The sequence below is a fragment of the Eretmochelys imbricata genome, chromosome 2, assembly GCF_965152235.1.
Source record: "Eretmochelys imbricata isolate rEreImb1 chromosome 2, rEreImb1.hap1, whole genome shotgun sequence".
Classification (NCBI taxonomy): Eukaryota; Metazoa; Chordata; order Testudines; family Cheloniidae; genus Eretmochelys; species Eretmochelys imbricata.
The window spans coordinates 39,264,610-39,281,046 of NC_135573.1; the positions used below are offsets into that span (position 1 = coordinate 39,264,610).

The 16,437-nt window shown below is 39.1% G+C and overlaps 1 protein-coding gene across 11 annotated transcripts in view; it reads right to left on the reverse strand.

Annotated features, from left to right (window-relative positions):
• VPS13B (vacuolar protein sorting 13 homolog B) overlaps window positions 1-16,437 on the reverse strand; it is a 931,639-nt gene that overhangs the window by 160,842 nt on the left and 754,360 nt on the right. For all 11 annotated transcript variants that reach the window (XM_077809935.1, XM_077809942.1, XM_077809940.1 and 8 more), the window contains one exon: window positions 8,191-8,328. In XM_077809935.1, coding sequence (XP_077666061.1) covers window positions 8,191-8,328 — 138 coding nt within the window. The remainder of the gene's footprint in view (window positions 1-8,190; window positions 8,329-16,437) is intronic.

Consider the following 16,437-nt stretch of genomic DNA (forward strand, 5'->3'; position numbering starts at 1 on the left):
AACAAAACTGTTAAAATGGGATCAAGTGGGCACATTCCTAAGTTTATATATGATGTCATGTTAAGCATCCCACAGCTGAACTTGCAAGAAGTATGAATGATTTTTCAATATATTAAGTATCTGATCTAATGCTAATTTTCTCTCTATAGGCTAACTGTGCTGGGAACAGGTGGCCCTGCTTTCAATTACAGAGGGCTAACATGCCAGTGTGAGGCCTGGATTAGTTCACCTTCTCACAGGGAATTTGCTTCGGTTGGGAATGGATTTATTATGGCTTCACACATGGAACGGAGCTCATGTCAGTTGAGGGCAGTGACACATCATACGATTCAAATTAACCTGCTGTGGACTGTTCTACAGGGTTGAGATTGTGTATTAAAATGACGACATTTTAAAAACAGTTTGAAAGAAACCAGGATTGCCGAAGTGCAATGGTTCCAATTTGTTCCAACTAATCTATCACCTGCTAGAGATACTATTCTAGTGGATTTCTGGTAGCTGCTATTTACCAGGTTTCTCCAAATCACTGACCTTGCTAATGGGTACAATTGTTGCCTTTTGAGGTAGAATTTTTTTTTTGAAGTGAGGCTTGGGTTTTTGGTTTTTTTTAATGTATAACTAGAGGCAAAATATTCATCACAACATACAAGCAATGGAACGGAAAGACAAATAGACAGGAAAACTCAAAAGAAAAATCTTGAAGTCTGTTTTATCATTCAGCAGAGGGACTACATCCTATTTCTTAATTTGACTGGATAAAATGTTCTACAGAAAATTATTCCAAATGGCAAAAAATCAAAAAGCTTAATAATTTCATACTTAAACTATCATCTTTCCAAAAAAATGTTAGGGAAAGAGGATTTTGGCACAGAAAAATTTGTGTTTTGCTTACAATTGTACTTTTAAGGCAAATAATAATATAAATTATATTTAATAAATTTTTGAAACCTTTTGTAATATATTACATACAGCAAAATTATGTGGGATTTTTGTTCTAAAGTAAGACTTAAAGTGTAGGGATAGCAAGTAATTTAGTAATAAAACAACATGGTCATCTTTATTCTTTGTCTAAGAAGATAACTGCCCAGAAATAATCATCGGTTCAACTGTATCTAATGTAATCCTACATGTGAAGAATTAAATAGTCCAGTATTAGATTTACTATAATAATGGTTGTGCGTGTTGATCTAGCAGGAATTAAAAAAATTTTTTTTAGATAATTAGTTACTGTAGAAAAGGAAAGAATTATTTTTTGGGGGTAAAGTTGAGTTCTGTTCCCACTGGCTCAGTGATATATGCTTATTTCTCCTAGGATCCTATTACCTAAAATCTGGAAGAAATATCATTTTTCGTTAGTTGCCAAAAATGTACAAAATAATCCACTCATTTGGCAAGAAGTGTATTAATGTATCCTGTTATTCCCATTTAATTGGTGGTTTCCAAGTCTAGCTACTAGCTGTAGTTTTTTTTATCTCTAAGTTAATATAGAGTGACAACCTGGCTTCCTGCATGGTGAAAAAATAAAATTTTTCTATGGAACAACATCTACTTATCTACTTTAGCTGACAAACTGTTTACAATAACTAAAGTTTCATCTAGAGATAGCAAATTTTGGAAACAATTTACAGACTGTTTTCTAACTGCTATACTGCATCATAAGTTATATACGTGTTTGGACTAGTAGAGCTGATGTTTCAAACTCACCTTTCCAAAAATATTTTTCTTAGGAAAAATGTTTTACTTACTCAAAAACATTGAACCTTTGATACATGTACACAAGTATATTCCGTTGTCATTGCAATAGTTATATCCAGGTTTCTGACTGTATTTGCATAACTTTGACAAATGTGCTGAAAAGCAGATCAGCTGTCTTCAATGGCTATCATCTATTGCACTTGTCTATACATCAATTGATTGTAAAATAAATACATAAAATGAACATGAAATCCTTAAAATATTTATAGTAGTAATATAGTAAGAACATGAGTCTTATAGTATTTGACAAATGCTCATAATAAATCACTAAGTCATTGACAGAATGGTGCAATCTACGTACTACTCCTTCTGACTGAATTTTTAGCAGAGTATTTATTCAATTCATTAATGATATATTGGTTTCCCCTGCTGCCACCAACATCATGTGTTCCTAGGTGGCCTTGCTGAGGCTCTCTGAAGATGACTGCTGACGTTCTTGCCCTTGGCAGATAATCACAGGCTAACTGTGTCTGGCCGCCTGACTGCTTACCACAGGACCACTAAGAAGCCATTCTTCTCCCTCCTGGTGGGTTCAGCTACTTCTCAGGTGCCCAATCACCATAGATGCTGAAACTAGGGTGACTGGGGGTGCTATCGCATCCCCTGGCTTGAAGTGGTTTCCATTATATACAGGGTTCACAGTTTGGTCAATGGCTCTTAGCACCCCCACTGTAAAAATTGTTCCAGCACCCCTTCCAACCACGTGTTGGAATGAGTCTTGACTAGGAGGTTTTTATTGTACTGTTGATATTCACATGTTGTTGAATTAAACCACTGCATCTTTTCTTTTCACTAGGTCTGAAACAGCACTTATTGCAGTTGTGTGGTTGTATGCAAGTTTTAAAGGGATCTAGTCAAAGCTCTAACATTGTGGAATGGTAAAGAAGATGAAATTATTTGACCAAGCTCTCAGTTGTAACAGGTTGTAAAAACCTGTACTGGAAGGCAGGGATGTTTTGTTGAACCAACCTAAGCCAAAATTCTATGTTAAGATTCACGGTAATTACTGCTGAGACATGCTTAGAAATGGGTCCAATTGGAACCAGTCAAGTGATAAAAATGTAGCTATGTGTCTTAGGCCAAAAGAGGTCTTGGAGGGAAACAGCCAACATCTAGAAGGAAACATGCAAAGGTTTATACTGCATTATTGTTTTGGAGTTGCCAATAAAGCCAAAGACCAGGAAGGAGTGAATTTGAACACCGACTCAGGATCTGCCTATATTGCTGAGGATAGAGCAGAAAGAGACTCATCCTATTCCCACACATAGGCGAGGGAACTAATGGTGTGGGGGGCAAGCCCAGGTTTTGCACGGGGTTTTGCTCTGTGCCCAGCTGCTGGCCCAACATATGGCCCTGTGCCCTGGGGCCCTGCGCCTGGCTCCGGTCCTGGCTGCCGGCCCCATGCCCAGTCGTGGTCCCGGTTGCTGGCCTCACGCCCTGGGCTCCACACCCACCCCCAGCTGTGGCCCCAGCCTTAGCCCCTTACCCTGTCCGTGTCCTCTCATCCCAGAGCCATGGCCCTGCTCCTGACCCCAGCTCTGCAGGGCAGCAAGGGGCGCGGACAGAGGTAAGAGGGGTTGCAGCACTCCCATTCTAAAAAAGCTTTCCAGTGCCACTGTTCACACAATTATATTTGGAGGTAGGAGATTTATTGTCTACTAGGCACATGGGGGAATCACTTAAATCACAGGAAAGTGAAACCCACCAGTAGAGACTGCCAGGGTTTGCTTAGCAGCAACCTCAACTCCATTCCTAAGGAAAGTCTCTAAATTCGGTGTCCTGGCCCTGGCAGACAGAATAGCTCAGGCCGTCTTAGTATTATTTGCATTAAACTGGGCTTCATGGTTATCTAATTTGGTAAAAAGTCTGGCCATTTGTCAGGTGGCCATCTGAAGGAATCCCTTGGTGCAAAAACTATTTCAAATAATGCCTTTAATGGTTTTCCCCTGTATATTTATTTAAAGTTGCCGCTAGGTAGCCTTCTTACAGAGGGCCTGAAGATGAGAAGCCTGAGGAGTGGAGATTGGAACTGGGCAGGCAAGGACAACAGGACTGGGACAAGGAGCTCGGGCAAGCAAGAGATGGGACTAGTAAAGGGACAGGTTGGAAGGGATGGGGCAGAAGAGGACAAACTTGGGGACAACAGGTAGAAGAGTTCATGCCCTTTAGAGCACAGTCCTTTTCAGAATGGAAGCCAGGATTACTGAGTCTCACCATTCTCTGCTGTCATACACATCTGTGGCAAAATATGTCTCTCTCCCCTATAGTGCTGCTCCACACAGAGGAAGACAGCCTATTATTGCTATCAGTTACTCTGTTAGCTCAAGTGGCAGAGGTCTGTGTGGTGGATCCAGAAGTTCCAACCCTGCTGATAACCCATGGAGATGTGAACAGGATGCCACATGATGGAATTTCCATTTCTTCAGATTGCGTTTTTAAAATCATGGGAAATTACACATACAAAACCCACACTGAACATTATTAAGGTTGCAAAGTCAGGTAGACAAAAATTAACACATGACAAAATTAAGGTTGCCCGTGCATCTGTATACTGTATGATACCGTCTTTAATTACATGATCACATACTATTTCTTCCATAAAACTCTTGTCTCATTCAGTGCACAGGATGGATCTGCTCTGGGGATGAATAAGGGATATGTAATAAAGAAGGCTGCTGTCTGTAGGACCCCTGCCTCATTTGTTTCACAAGTTGAGAAGTGTGTATTGAATGAGACAGAGGATTTCAGAAAGAGAAAGGATGCTGTCCTGGTTCAGGCAGCTGAATGCTGTCCTGGAGAACTAGATTCTATTCCTGCCTCGTCCACAGTTCCTGTGTGATGCCAGGCAAGACATTTAAACCAAGCCTTTTTCCGGGGGGTCACTAATTGTGTGACTCTCACTATCTAGGTGCCTAACTGGATATCCCGGGGTCTGATTTGCAAAAGTACTGAGCTGACTGCAACTGAAATCAATGGGAGATGTCCTTTGAACATATAAAATGTCTATAATGCTAACTAGTCAAAAAAATCAGGTCTTAGATGTCTCAAACAGGGCACCCAAAATTAGTGGAAACTTTTGAACTTAATCTTTCTATGCCTCAGTTTCTCAGTACCTCACAGCGGTGTTGTGAAAGTAAATTCATTAATGTTTGTGAAGTACTTAGCTACTATAGTAATGAGCGCCACAGAAAAGCCCATGAGGACATTAATAATTCTGTCTTCAGAACAGGTTTTAATAATGTGCAGTAAATAAAGCATGGGGGATACACACCGAACAATGATGAGAAAATAAAATATTGAACAGCTGCTCATTAACTGAGCCATGTCCATTCTGTCTGCTGAATGAGGCAGGGATCCAGTGGAAAAAGTAGAATGTGATCACGTAATTAAAGACTGTAATATAATTCATATGCATAAGGGGGATAAATTAAGGTGTCACAATCAATCTTTGCAAACCTTACTAATGTTCTTTTAACATTACTCCTGGAGGGATTCTGTGTGACTGCATGCCCACAGAAAACATCCTCCCTCCCCGCACACAGAATTCTTGTGCTTCTCTGCTGAAAACTATAGGGAAGCTGGAGGGGAGAGGGTGCATGGGTGCAGTTTTTGGGGAGAGATTGCCCCTCCCAAATAGAGGCGAGGCATGAGGGGGCACATGGGGTTACCTGCCATTGCCCTGCCTCATTTCTGCAAGCGCAGAGCTGCCCAGTGAAGGAGGCTGTGTCTTGGCTCTGCTGACTCTGCAGCTGAACTCCACCTCCTGGGTCCTAGTGCCAGCTGTGCTCCCCTTCTGTGTGCTGGGAGCCTTCTTGTTTTCTGTTCAACAGTGAGTGCCCACGGTGGGATTGGGTAAGGGAGGGTGGGGAAATGAGGAAGGGGGGGTGCGGGGAAGAGGCAGTGGGGAAGGAAGGGGGTGGAATAGGGCAGGGGGAACGGGAATGTGGGAGTGAGGGGGGGAATGGAGAAAAAAGGGGTAGGGGAATTGCAGGAGGAAGGAGGAACTTGGCATGCGGCATCCCCTCGGCAGCAGCTGGGGCTCCCCTGTTAAGCAGGCCCATCGAACCCTCACCCTGACAAGCCCTACCCCCCTACACCTGGACCTCTCCGCTGAGCCCCCCCTCACCCAACCCCCACCCCACTGATCCCCAGCCAGCTGCATCTGGACCCCACCCCATCAAGCTCGACTCCCTCATCAACCAGACCCCCCACTAAGCCCCCCACACTCAGACCCCCTCCCCGCCGAGCTCCATCTCTGCAAATCCAGACACACACATCCCCATCTCTGACACCCAACCACCTTCACCTGGATCCCCTGCAGAGTCCCATTGCTCCTGCACCAGGAACCCCTCCCCACAAATGAGCTACTGTGCATCCAGATCTCCAACTGATTGCCCCACACCTGGATCCCTCCCACACTAAACCCCTCCACACTTGGATCCTGCTGTCCTGAGCTTTCCCACCCGCACCTGTTGCAGGGGGGCAGAGCCCCAGGGTGTTTCAGGACAGGCATAGCCCTTGCTCTGTGTGCAGCCTCACTGTTGAGTCCCTGTACCAGAGGAGGTGGGGGCTTCAGGGTGATCTCCTACCTAAATGCAGCCAGTGGCCTGTGCTCCCCACTGCCATGCTGGAGCCACATTTATTTACTGACAAAATCTGCAGAATTTTAAAATACTGTGCACATATTTTTTATTTTTTTGGCACAGAATTTTAAATTTTGCAGATATAAATTTTGTATCCACATAGGGCTCTAAACCATTCCTTCCTGGGGTCCAATTTATTGAGTTCCCAGGTGCATGCTAGCCCTCTTGGACCCAAGCCCCAGTTCAGTGTCTTTCTCTCCCAGTAATACAAAGTAATTCAAATCTTCCAAAAATAGAACACAAATGCACACAGCTGAAACTTCAGCCCAGCTGCAGCTAGGCACAGCCCCACCTCCCTGAAAGGACTGTCTTTCTGCTTCCAAGCACCTCCTGCCTGCAGTTTGTCTTCTTCACAGGCCTTTCCAACTGAGCCTTTGCAGTATTTTCCCTACTTGGTCAGGGTCTCTCCAAGGCCTCCCTGCTTGAAGAGCTTTCCTCATTCTTCTACTTCTTGAGCTTTTCCCTAACTGACTCTGAGCCCTGCAGTATCTGCAGACATAAATGTAGATTCCTGGGCTTCCCCCTTCACTGCAATTTCCTGCTCCTTTTGTAGTGGAATCACTGATTCCTCTCAGCGTGGGCTCATCCTGTAATCAGGGTTGATGGGGAAAGACACTCTGTTAAGTAGGGTTTTTCTTCATGTGTAATTCATATATAAAGAATACATGATGTTGTCTGGTATAAAGCTTTTATTGACATGAGTTTGGGATTGTTCATGAGGGGCAAAGACACAAATTATGCATGTTGTCTCAAATAAGTGCCAGTAAAACCTTTATACCATGCTACCACATATTCTAAATATGCTATATTAGTTATAGAAATAGTTTTATAATAGCTATTTTATTTTGTAAAGCTATTTTAGAAGATTAAAATTTTATTAAGAATATTTTTGTTTTGTATCTCTACACCTGTAATACCAAGTGTAAGGGACTGTGGAAGACTTTGTTACGGCCTAGCTAGGGAAAGTCTGCTTTCTCGGAGCCGACGGGTCACTGTAGGACATGGAAAACCAGCTATAACCAGCTTTAGGCCAGTTCTGTCTGCCCTGCATGGCCCTTTGCCAGGTAGCGGAAAGCCCTTTAAAAAAGTACCTAATTATATATTCATAAGCTGTTTCTGGGTAGTGCTTATTTTGGCTCGCTGTTTACCCCTTCGTCGGACTCCGTCCCAGGCAGAGCTCCGGTGCGCTGGGTTCCCCGCCTCTGGACAGCAACGCTTGGAGTCCCCATTGCGGGTGTGTCACTTACCTTCAATAAAGCCAATAACTCGCTGCTTTGCTGCGTGTAGGCCTCGTTCTTTCAGAGCACTCATAATAGGCCTGCGGCCTAGCATAGAACACCAAGTGTCTAGATTACCATGAATCCAACTGAACAGAGTTCAGAGGGAACAGTATAAACGTCTAAAAATGACTTTAAACAGGTCTTTTTACACGTGCCATACATTTTAGTCTCACAGCTTTCCAAAGGCTAGAAGCAGGTATTTTGGGTTCTACTAGAAATCTACAAATTTGAAATTTCTAGGGGTTTAAGGCTCCAGTGTCTAGTCCTCAAAGATAAGACGTTTACCCAGCCCTAAATCTGTCACTTTAATTCTGTTCAACCTGGACCTCTCTCCAGTGTAGTTTGTGGCAAAAATAAATAAATAAATAAAATAATTTTTTTTAAAAAATCCACATTTATGGAGAAAGAAGGAAACATTTTTCTGGCATGTTCATTTACAAAGAAATGATGACTCTATATGCACACACTGATTACATTACAAAATTCATTTTGATCAAAAGTGCACCACTTACCTGGCCCATTGAGAAAGTCTTTAATTTGCAGTGTGATGAGAGGAGGTGGAATACCACTTTTAGCATCTATCTCTCCTGCTACTGTCTGTAGCCAAACCTTGCAGTAATCAAGAGCTTCTGGAAGTGTCTTTCCAGGATCTGCAGATGATAAGATAATCATCATGTTTATTAATGATATGCTAGTAGTGTGATTAAATAGAACAGGGGAAGCAAAACAAAACAAGGTTAAGCATATACACATGACTATAGCATTTATATACTATTTTATATGCAGTATTTGTAGTCATATACATAAAGCTGGTATACCTGCATGTACATTAGTGTGTGTATATGTATATATAACAGAGTACATTACAATAATTATACTTAATTTGTAATGTGTGTAATAAAAGCCAAATACTATATTAGTAAATATAAAAAGATTTGACATGGCTGTTCTTAGCATCTGTTCAGTTTAGCTTAACTGCTAGGAACATTTTCCTTATTCTTCCTAAAACGTATGAGCTAAAAGTTGCTATTAGTGAAAATTAAACCTTTACTAGTTACTACTTCTAGATTTTCTTTGCATCATAGTAAACACAAACAACAGAAAGCACAAATTATACAGAAGTCTAAAAGATCAGAACATTACATGCTCAAGTATGCAATGTAGTTATTCAGAGTTTCACTGACATTGCAGTCACTTTTTACTGCTAGGCTTTTGAAGTTTACTTCAGTAGCGCCTGCTGCAGGTATCCTTTAATGGTATTCCTTTTGTCAATCCTTAATATTCACAATTGTGAATAAAAGGTCAAATTAACTTTTGCTCAGTGCTGTGTATTTCTTCACTTTCTGGCTCCCACAGATGACAAAAAAACATGACCAGATTATTTTTAGTCTTTGGCAATCCACAGAATTTTTTTGTAATAACTCTATTAAAAAAGTAACTGCTGAATTCTGGCATTTCATGATTTTTTAAAAAGTCTAAATATTCACAGTTTTTCTTTAGTTCCAAGAAGTTTCTCTCTCTGATTTTATGATCACAGAATGCCCTGCTGGCCTTTGCCCCTTTCTATTTCGTAATATTTTTTTTGCCATCGAGTTCCTCTCATTTTTAGTTAATTTGAAAAGTGTTACTATAATTTTATTTATCTTGAGTTTTACTGATGGGATTCCTTTTAAGATCAGCATTTACATACCCACCATTATAGTCAACATATGGTAATACAGTATCACAGTCATATGTGATCTGGGTATATAAAGTCAGCCTTGGAATTTGTATTACTTGACCTTATCATGTGATTCATATAAAACTTGGCACATATGAACCTTATGTGATTTCAAAGAACAGACGGAAACCGATTGATCGTGACTTTAGATCTATATAGAAAAGATCAAAAGTTAGCACATTCTTCTGCTTTTATTTGATCAATTTTCGGGCAAGCAATGACTTTAGAGCAGTGTATGTACTGTGTGGTATTTACATTACAGACAAAATACTTTTTTTCCTTTACTTTATTCCCACTATCCATTTATAAAGTCACTTCTCAACAGTTATTTTAAGAGCTCTTCATTCCTGATCACTCCATACAGTATACATGTACTTTGTCCATTTGGATTTCTGCATTTTCTATGGTTATTATACTTCCTCTTTAATTTTGCTGAACAGTATGGTATGTGTATTCCTTCATATATTATTAGCTCTTCAGGGAAAGAGTGTGTCTTTCTCTGTGTCTAAACAGTGCCTAGCATAGTACAAATAATATGCAAATGAGTAAATAATAAATAACAATAGATTTTTTTATTACTATCTAGGTTGGTATGTCACAGTTTATAAATTATCTACATTCTTGTATTCTCATTTCCTTATTCTAAATGCACAGCTTCAGAACAACTCACAACAATATGGTTTCTGCAGAAACTACTTCCAAATACTCTTGTTGTTCTAAACATTGCGGTATAGAACCAAAACAATAATGACAAAGTCTTATTTTTTGTACTAACTGTCCATTATATGGTTACTAACATCATACAAATGTCAGTTATCACATAATGAAAACCTTGTAAAAATTACAGTATATAACGCAATGAATGTCACTGATCTATATAAACTGACAGGTATGTATTGTTGCTAAAATAAATCTGCAAATTTTGTCCACCTTTTCTGTTGCTTAATACTTATATGCATTTTTCTATGATCCACCTAAAGAAATATTTATACTATAAAATGCCTAACTCTTTACATATGAAGATATCCAACAAAATAGATGAAAAGTGTTAACATATGGGAAAGCTCTTTGATTACATACTAGATATACAAATGCAGCTCAAGGTGCTTGAAACTGCGGGATACTATTCATGTTCATCAGGGATTTTTAATTCTCCCAATAGCCTAAAAGATCCATATGATGCCAAACCAGGATCATTAATGAAGTTCTTAAGTACTGTAATGAGAAGAAAACTAGGACTGAAAGACTGCAAAGTTAAGATTGGGTGGTGACATAAGTGGGTTATTCAGATGCTCTTTGGTTATTAGGTTACAGACCTAAAAGTGGCAATTCTTCAACAAAAAAACTTCAAAACCAGACTCCAACGAGAGACTGCTGAATTGGAATTAATTTGCAAACTGGATACAATTAACTTAGGCTTGAATAAAGACTGGGAGTGGATGTGTCATAACACAAAGTAAAACTATTTCCCCATGTTTATTCCCCCCCGCACCCCCCCGTTCCTCAGACGTTCTTGTCAACTGCTGGAAATGGCCCACCTTGATTGTCACTACAAAAGGCTTTTTCCCCCCAGCTCTCATGCTGGTAATAGCTCACCTTGCCTGATCACTCTTGTTAGAGTGTGCATGGTAACACCCATTGTTTCATGTTCTCTGTGTATATAAATCTCCCCACTGTATTTTCCACTGCATGCATCCGATGAAGTGAGCTGTAGCTCACGAAAGCTTATGTTCAAATAAATTTGTTAGTCTTTAAGGTGCCACAAGTACTCCTTTTATTTTTTCAGATGCTAATATTGAGTAACTGGAGTGAGCAACAAAAATTACCAGGAAGCTGGACAGATTAATTTATGAGGAAAGGTAAAAGGAGTAAAATATGAGTTGCTTGACTGAGGTACAATCTAAGGAGGAAAACAGTGTACAAATATCTGTAGGGTTAAACACCAAGGAAGGAATAAATCATTCAGCATGCCACAGAGGGTATAAATTATCACAGAAATAATGGAATGAAATTTAGAAGAGAGAAATTTTAGGCTGAATATTAAAGAACTTCCTGATGGTGAGATCTATTAGAATATAGAACAATCTCTTCAGGGAACTGGTGGAAACACTATAGTTTAGAATGTTTAAAAATAGAAGAAAACACTATAAAATGTACACTGGGGAACAACTATGGGAACACTAGGGAACAACTATGCATTGGCAGGGAACTAGGCTAGATGAAGTACTATAATAGGTCATTGCCACCTCCATTTCCTATGATACCCTCAAAAATCAACACTCTGATTTGGATTTAATAAAAGCCTTTGGAAGTCAGAGGGATGGAGATGTGAGTAAAAAGGAGAGGGCAGGATGACTACTGAGGAACCAGCGGGGGCAGGAAGGAAGGGGAAAGCGAAAGGGCTGAAAAGTGGACAGGAGAAGATGAAATACAAAAAGAGGGAAAAGAGAGTCAGAAATATTATCTGCTGCATGATATGATAGATTACTCTGTGGCATTAAAGATAAAAAGCATATGAATAACTATTATGCATTGACAGCCAAGATGGTAATTTTGAGACACTGAGAATCAGAGGCTCTGTCAACTGAAAATGAAGGGATTATGTCTTTGACAGAAGCTGCCTCCTATAGAAAAAGTCTGATATAGGATTCACCATGATGAGAGTGAAACAAAGGTACGTAAGAATTGCCATAGTAGATCAGACCCAGTATGGAAATAGTCCAGGATCCTGTCTGATGGGGGTCAGTACCAGATGTGTCAGAGGAAGAAACCCTGAAGTAAACAAATGTGGTTATCCTGTTCCCAATGAAAAACTCGTTCTGATCCCTAATAGGTAGAAATGGGCTTAAACTCTGATACATGAGGTTTTATATCCTTTCCAAAACTCTTATTTTAGAATTAACTAATGATAGATAACATTACTGTTATCAATAAATCCAAACCCTCTTTGAATCTCATTAAGTTCTTGGCAATGATACCATGTGCTATCTAATACGCTGTTGTGCTTTTTTCACTTTTGAATTTTTAGACTTTTGATTTCACAGAATGCCCCCTCAATTCTTGTGTTATGAGACAGGTAAAAAACAGGAACTCCTGATTAGAGGTGGGCGGGAAAAGGTAATTCTATTTTATGGAGGATTTAACTATTTCTAAAACTGGTTTCATTTGTGGGACAAAACCCAAATATTTCAAAATTATTTGGGAAAGGGAAAGGAACCTGGGCTCTCAGAGCGTGAACTGCCAAGGAGCCCTGAGCCTGGGAGTTTGGCAGCTGGGACTCTCAGGACCTCCAGGCTCACCATCAGCTTGCCAGGCAGGCTGCCAAGAAGCTGGGTCGCAAGCTGGCAGGAAATCAGGCAGATTTTTGTTTTAACTTTGGTAAAATAGAACTATCGCCACAAAATGTTTTGATTTTGATGAATCCGCAAATTCCCAAGGAAAAAAACATTTTGTCAGTATTTCTCCAGCTAGCTCTATTCTTGGTCTATCTTCTCTATAAAATTCATTATTTTGTATTCTTTTATTGTATCCCTTCTTATTCATCTCCTTTCAGTCTCTCTCTGGCTAACAGATAGGTCTCAATCTTTAACTGTAAATGAGGAATCGTCACTGAGTGGGTCTGTTTCGCGTCAGGTCCTACCTGGGTCAGTTCTTGGCCCTATTTAACATCTTTATCAATGACCTGGAAGAAAACGTAAAATCATCACCGATAAAGTTTGCAGATGACACAAAAATTGGGGGAGTGGTAAATAATGAAAAGTACAGATTACTGATGCAAAGTGATCTAGACTGCTTGGTAAACTGGGGGCAAGCAAACAATATGCATTTTATTACAGCTAAATGTAAATGTATACATCTGTGAACAATGGAAGTAAACCATACTGGCAGGATGGGAAGCAGTGTTTCTGAAAAAAAATCTGGGGGCTGTGGTGGATAAACAGGTGAAGTTGAGCTCCCAGTGTGATGTTGTGGCCAAATGTGCTAATGGAATTCTGGGATGCATAAACAGGGGAATCTTGTGTAGGTGCAGAGAGGTTATTTTAGTTCTGTATTTGGCACTGGTACAACCACTACCAGAATATTGTGTCCAGTTCTGGTGTCCACAATTCAAGAAGGACGTTGACGAATTAGAGAGGAGCCACAAGAATGATTAAAGGATTAGAAAACATGCCTTACAAAGACAGACTCAAGGAACTTTATCTATTTAGTTTACCAAAGAGAAGGTTCATGCGTAACTTGACTACAGTCTATAAAAGTACATACATAGGAAACAAAAATTTAATAATAGGCTCTTCAACCTAGTGGAGAAAGGTGTGTAACACAATCCAATGGCTGTAAGTTGAAGCTATACAAATTCAGACTGGAAATAAGGCGTAAATTTTTAACAGTGAGAATAATTAACCATTGGAACAATTTATCGAGAGTCATGGTGGATTTGCCATCACTGACAATTTTTAAATCAAGATGGGGTGTTTTTCTAAAAGATATGCTGTAGATATTATTTTGTGGAAGTTCTATGGCATGTGCTATACAGGAAGTCAGACTAAATGATCACAATGGTCTGTTCTTGCCTTAGAATCAATGAATCTATGAATGAGAGAGTTGTCCATGCCCCTAATCATTCTCACTGTCTATTTGTGAGCTTTCTCTACTGCTGCAACATCCTTTTTGAAATGTGGTGACCAGTACTGCACACAGTATTCCAGATTAGGGAAAGCTGTTGATTTGTATAATAGCATTATAGTGTTTTCTGTGTTACTCTCAATCCCATTGTTTATACCTTCTAATATTTTGTTTGCTTTTTGGACTGCAGTTGCACATTGTGCAGAGGTCTTCACCGAGTTGTCTGCACTGATGCCCAAGTCCTTTTCCTAAATTGATACTGTTAAGCTGTGTACAACGTATGAGTAATTCAGATTTGAATTTCATCTGCCATTAATCTTACACAGAAACATGGGTTGGAATATTTTAAATTGTAAAGGACCTGTCATACTTTCCAGCACAAACACCTGTTTAAGGGGAAAAAACACTATAAAACTGACCTCACAGACTGTCCATGGTATTCTCCTTTCAAGTGTGTATGGGAAATGAATGGCTATGCACACAGTGGAAAAGCCTGGAGAAGGAAATACATCTTGCAATGCATTCTAAGGCCCTTCCTCTGCACATGGGCCCACCTGTGTGGAGCTCTTTACAGTACAAAGGTCTAAATGTGACCAGAAGTAGGTTTAAAAGTGTTTCTACTAGGAGAGAAATCCTGCCTTTATTAGTACCTTTCAGTGGGATTTTGGGTAAGTCTTTTAACCTCTCTGGGAATTGTTTTCCTCATCTATAAAACAAGAATAATTAGGGCTGTCAAGCAATTAAAAAAATTAATCGCGATTAATCGTGCTGTTAAACAATCAGAGAATACCATTTATTTAAATTTTTTTGGATGTTTCCTACGTTTTCAAATATATTAATTTTAATTACTACACAGAATACAAAGTGGACAGTGCTCACATATTTATTTTTTATTACAAATATTTGCACTGTAAAAAACAAAAAAAAATAGTATTTTTCAATTCACTTAATACAAGTACTGTAATCCATTCGCTTTATCATTGACCTTACAAGTGTAGAATTATGTAAAAAAAAACCCAACCTGCATTCAAAAATAAAATAATGTAAAACTTTAGAGGCTACAAGTCCACTCAGTCCTACTTCTTGTTCAGTCAATCACTCTGACAAACAAGTTTGATAACAATTTGCAGGAGATAATGCGGAAAATACAGAACCCAAACTACCACAAAAGAAAATCAACCTTCTGCTGGTGGCATCTGACTCAGATGATGAAAATGAACACGCGCCGGTCCGCTCTGCTTTGGACCATTATTGAGCAGAACCTGCTATCAGCATGGACGCATGTCCCATGGAATGGTGGTTGAAGCATGAAGGGACATATGAATCTTCAGAGCATCTGGCATGTATATATCTTGCGACGTCGGCTAAAACAGTGCCATGCAAATGCCTGTTCTCACTTTCAGGTGACATTGTAAATAAGAAGCAGGCAGCAGTATCTCCCATAAATGTAAACAAACTTGTTTGTCTTAGCGATTGGCTGAACAAGAAATAGGACTGAGTGGACTTGTAGGCTCTAAAGTTTTACATTGTTTTGTTTTTGAGTTTTGCAGTTATGTAACAAAAAATATCAATATTTGTAAGTTACACTTTCACGATAAAGAGATTGCACTGCAGTCCTTGTAATGAGCTGAATTGAAAAATACTATTTCTTTTGTTTATCATTTTTACAGTGCAAATATATGTAATCAAAAATACTAATATAAAATCAGCTCTGTACACTTTGTATTCTGTGTTGTAATAGAAATCAATATATTTGAAAATGTAGAAAAAAACCCAAAATATTTAATAAATTTCAATTAGTATTCTATTATTTAACAGTAAGAGTAATCACAATTTTTTTGAGTTAATCGTATAAGTTAACTGCAATTAATCGACAGCCCTAAGAATACCTCACAGATGTTGTGAGCCTAAATGTATTAGTGTTTGCAATGTACTTTGAGATACTGGGGTAGAAGGCTGTTCAGAAGGTCAAAGTATTATTTTCATGTTTTATAAACCAATTACATTGTGTACTTAAAAAAGGGAGAATGAAAGACAAAAGACAAATGATTATAAACTAGTGTAGCTAACCAAACAAGGAAAAGGGATTTTATTCAGTATAAATAAGTTAAATGTTAGAAAATAATTAATTCTATTACTTGATTTATCATTGTAAATTAATTCAGTTATAACAAATCTACATACAATTTATTCCTATAATTGTCTGTATATTATTTTATGGAGATCATTAAAACGGACAGAGGGTCAGGTTCAATATTAACATTTCAAACCCAAACAATAACATCAGTGTTAAATTTTTTTGCTACCACCACTTTAGGTGAAATTTTTAGAAGTGCCACGGTCATGGAAGACCCTAAGTCCAACTGATTTTCAATGGACATTTCAGCAGGCATTTTTGAAAACTTTACCCTGTATA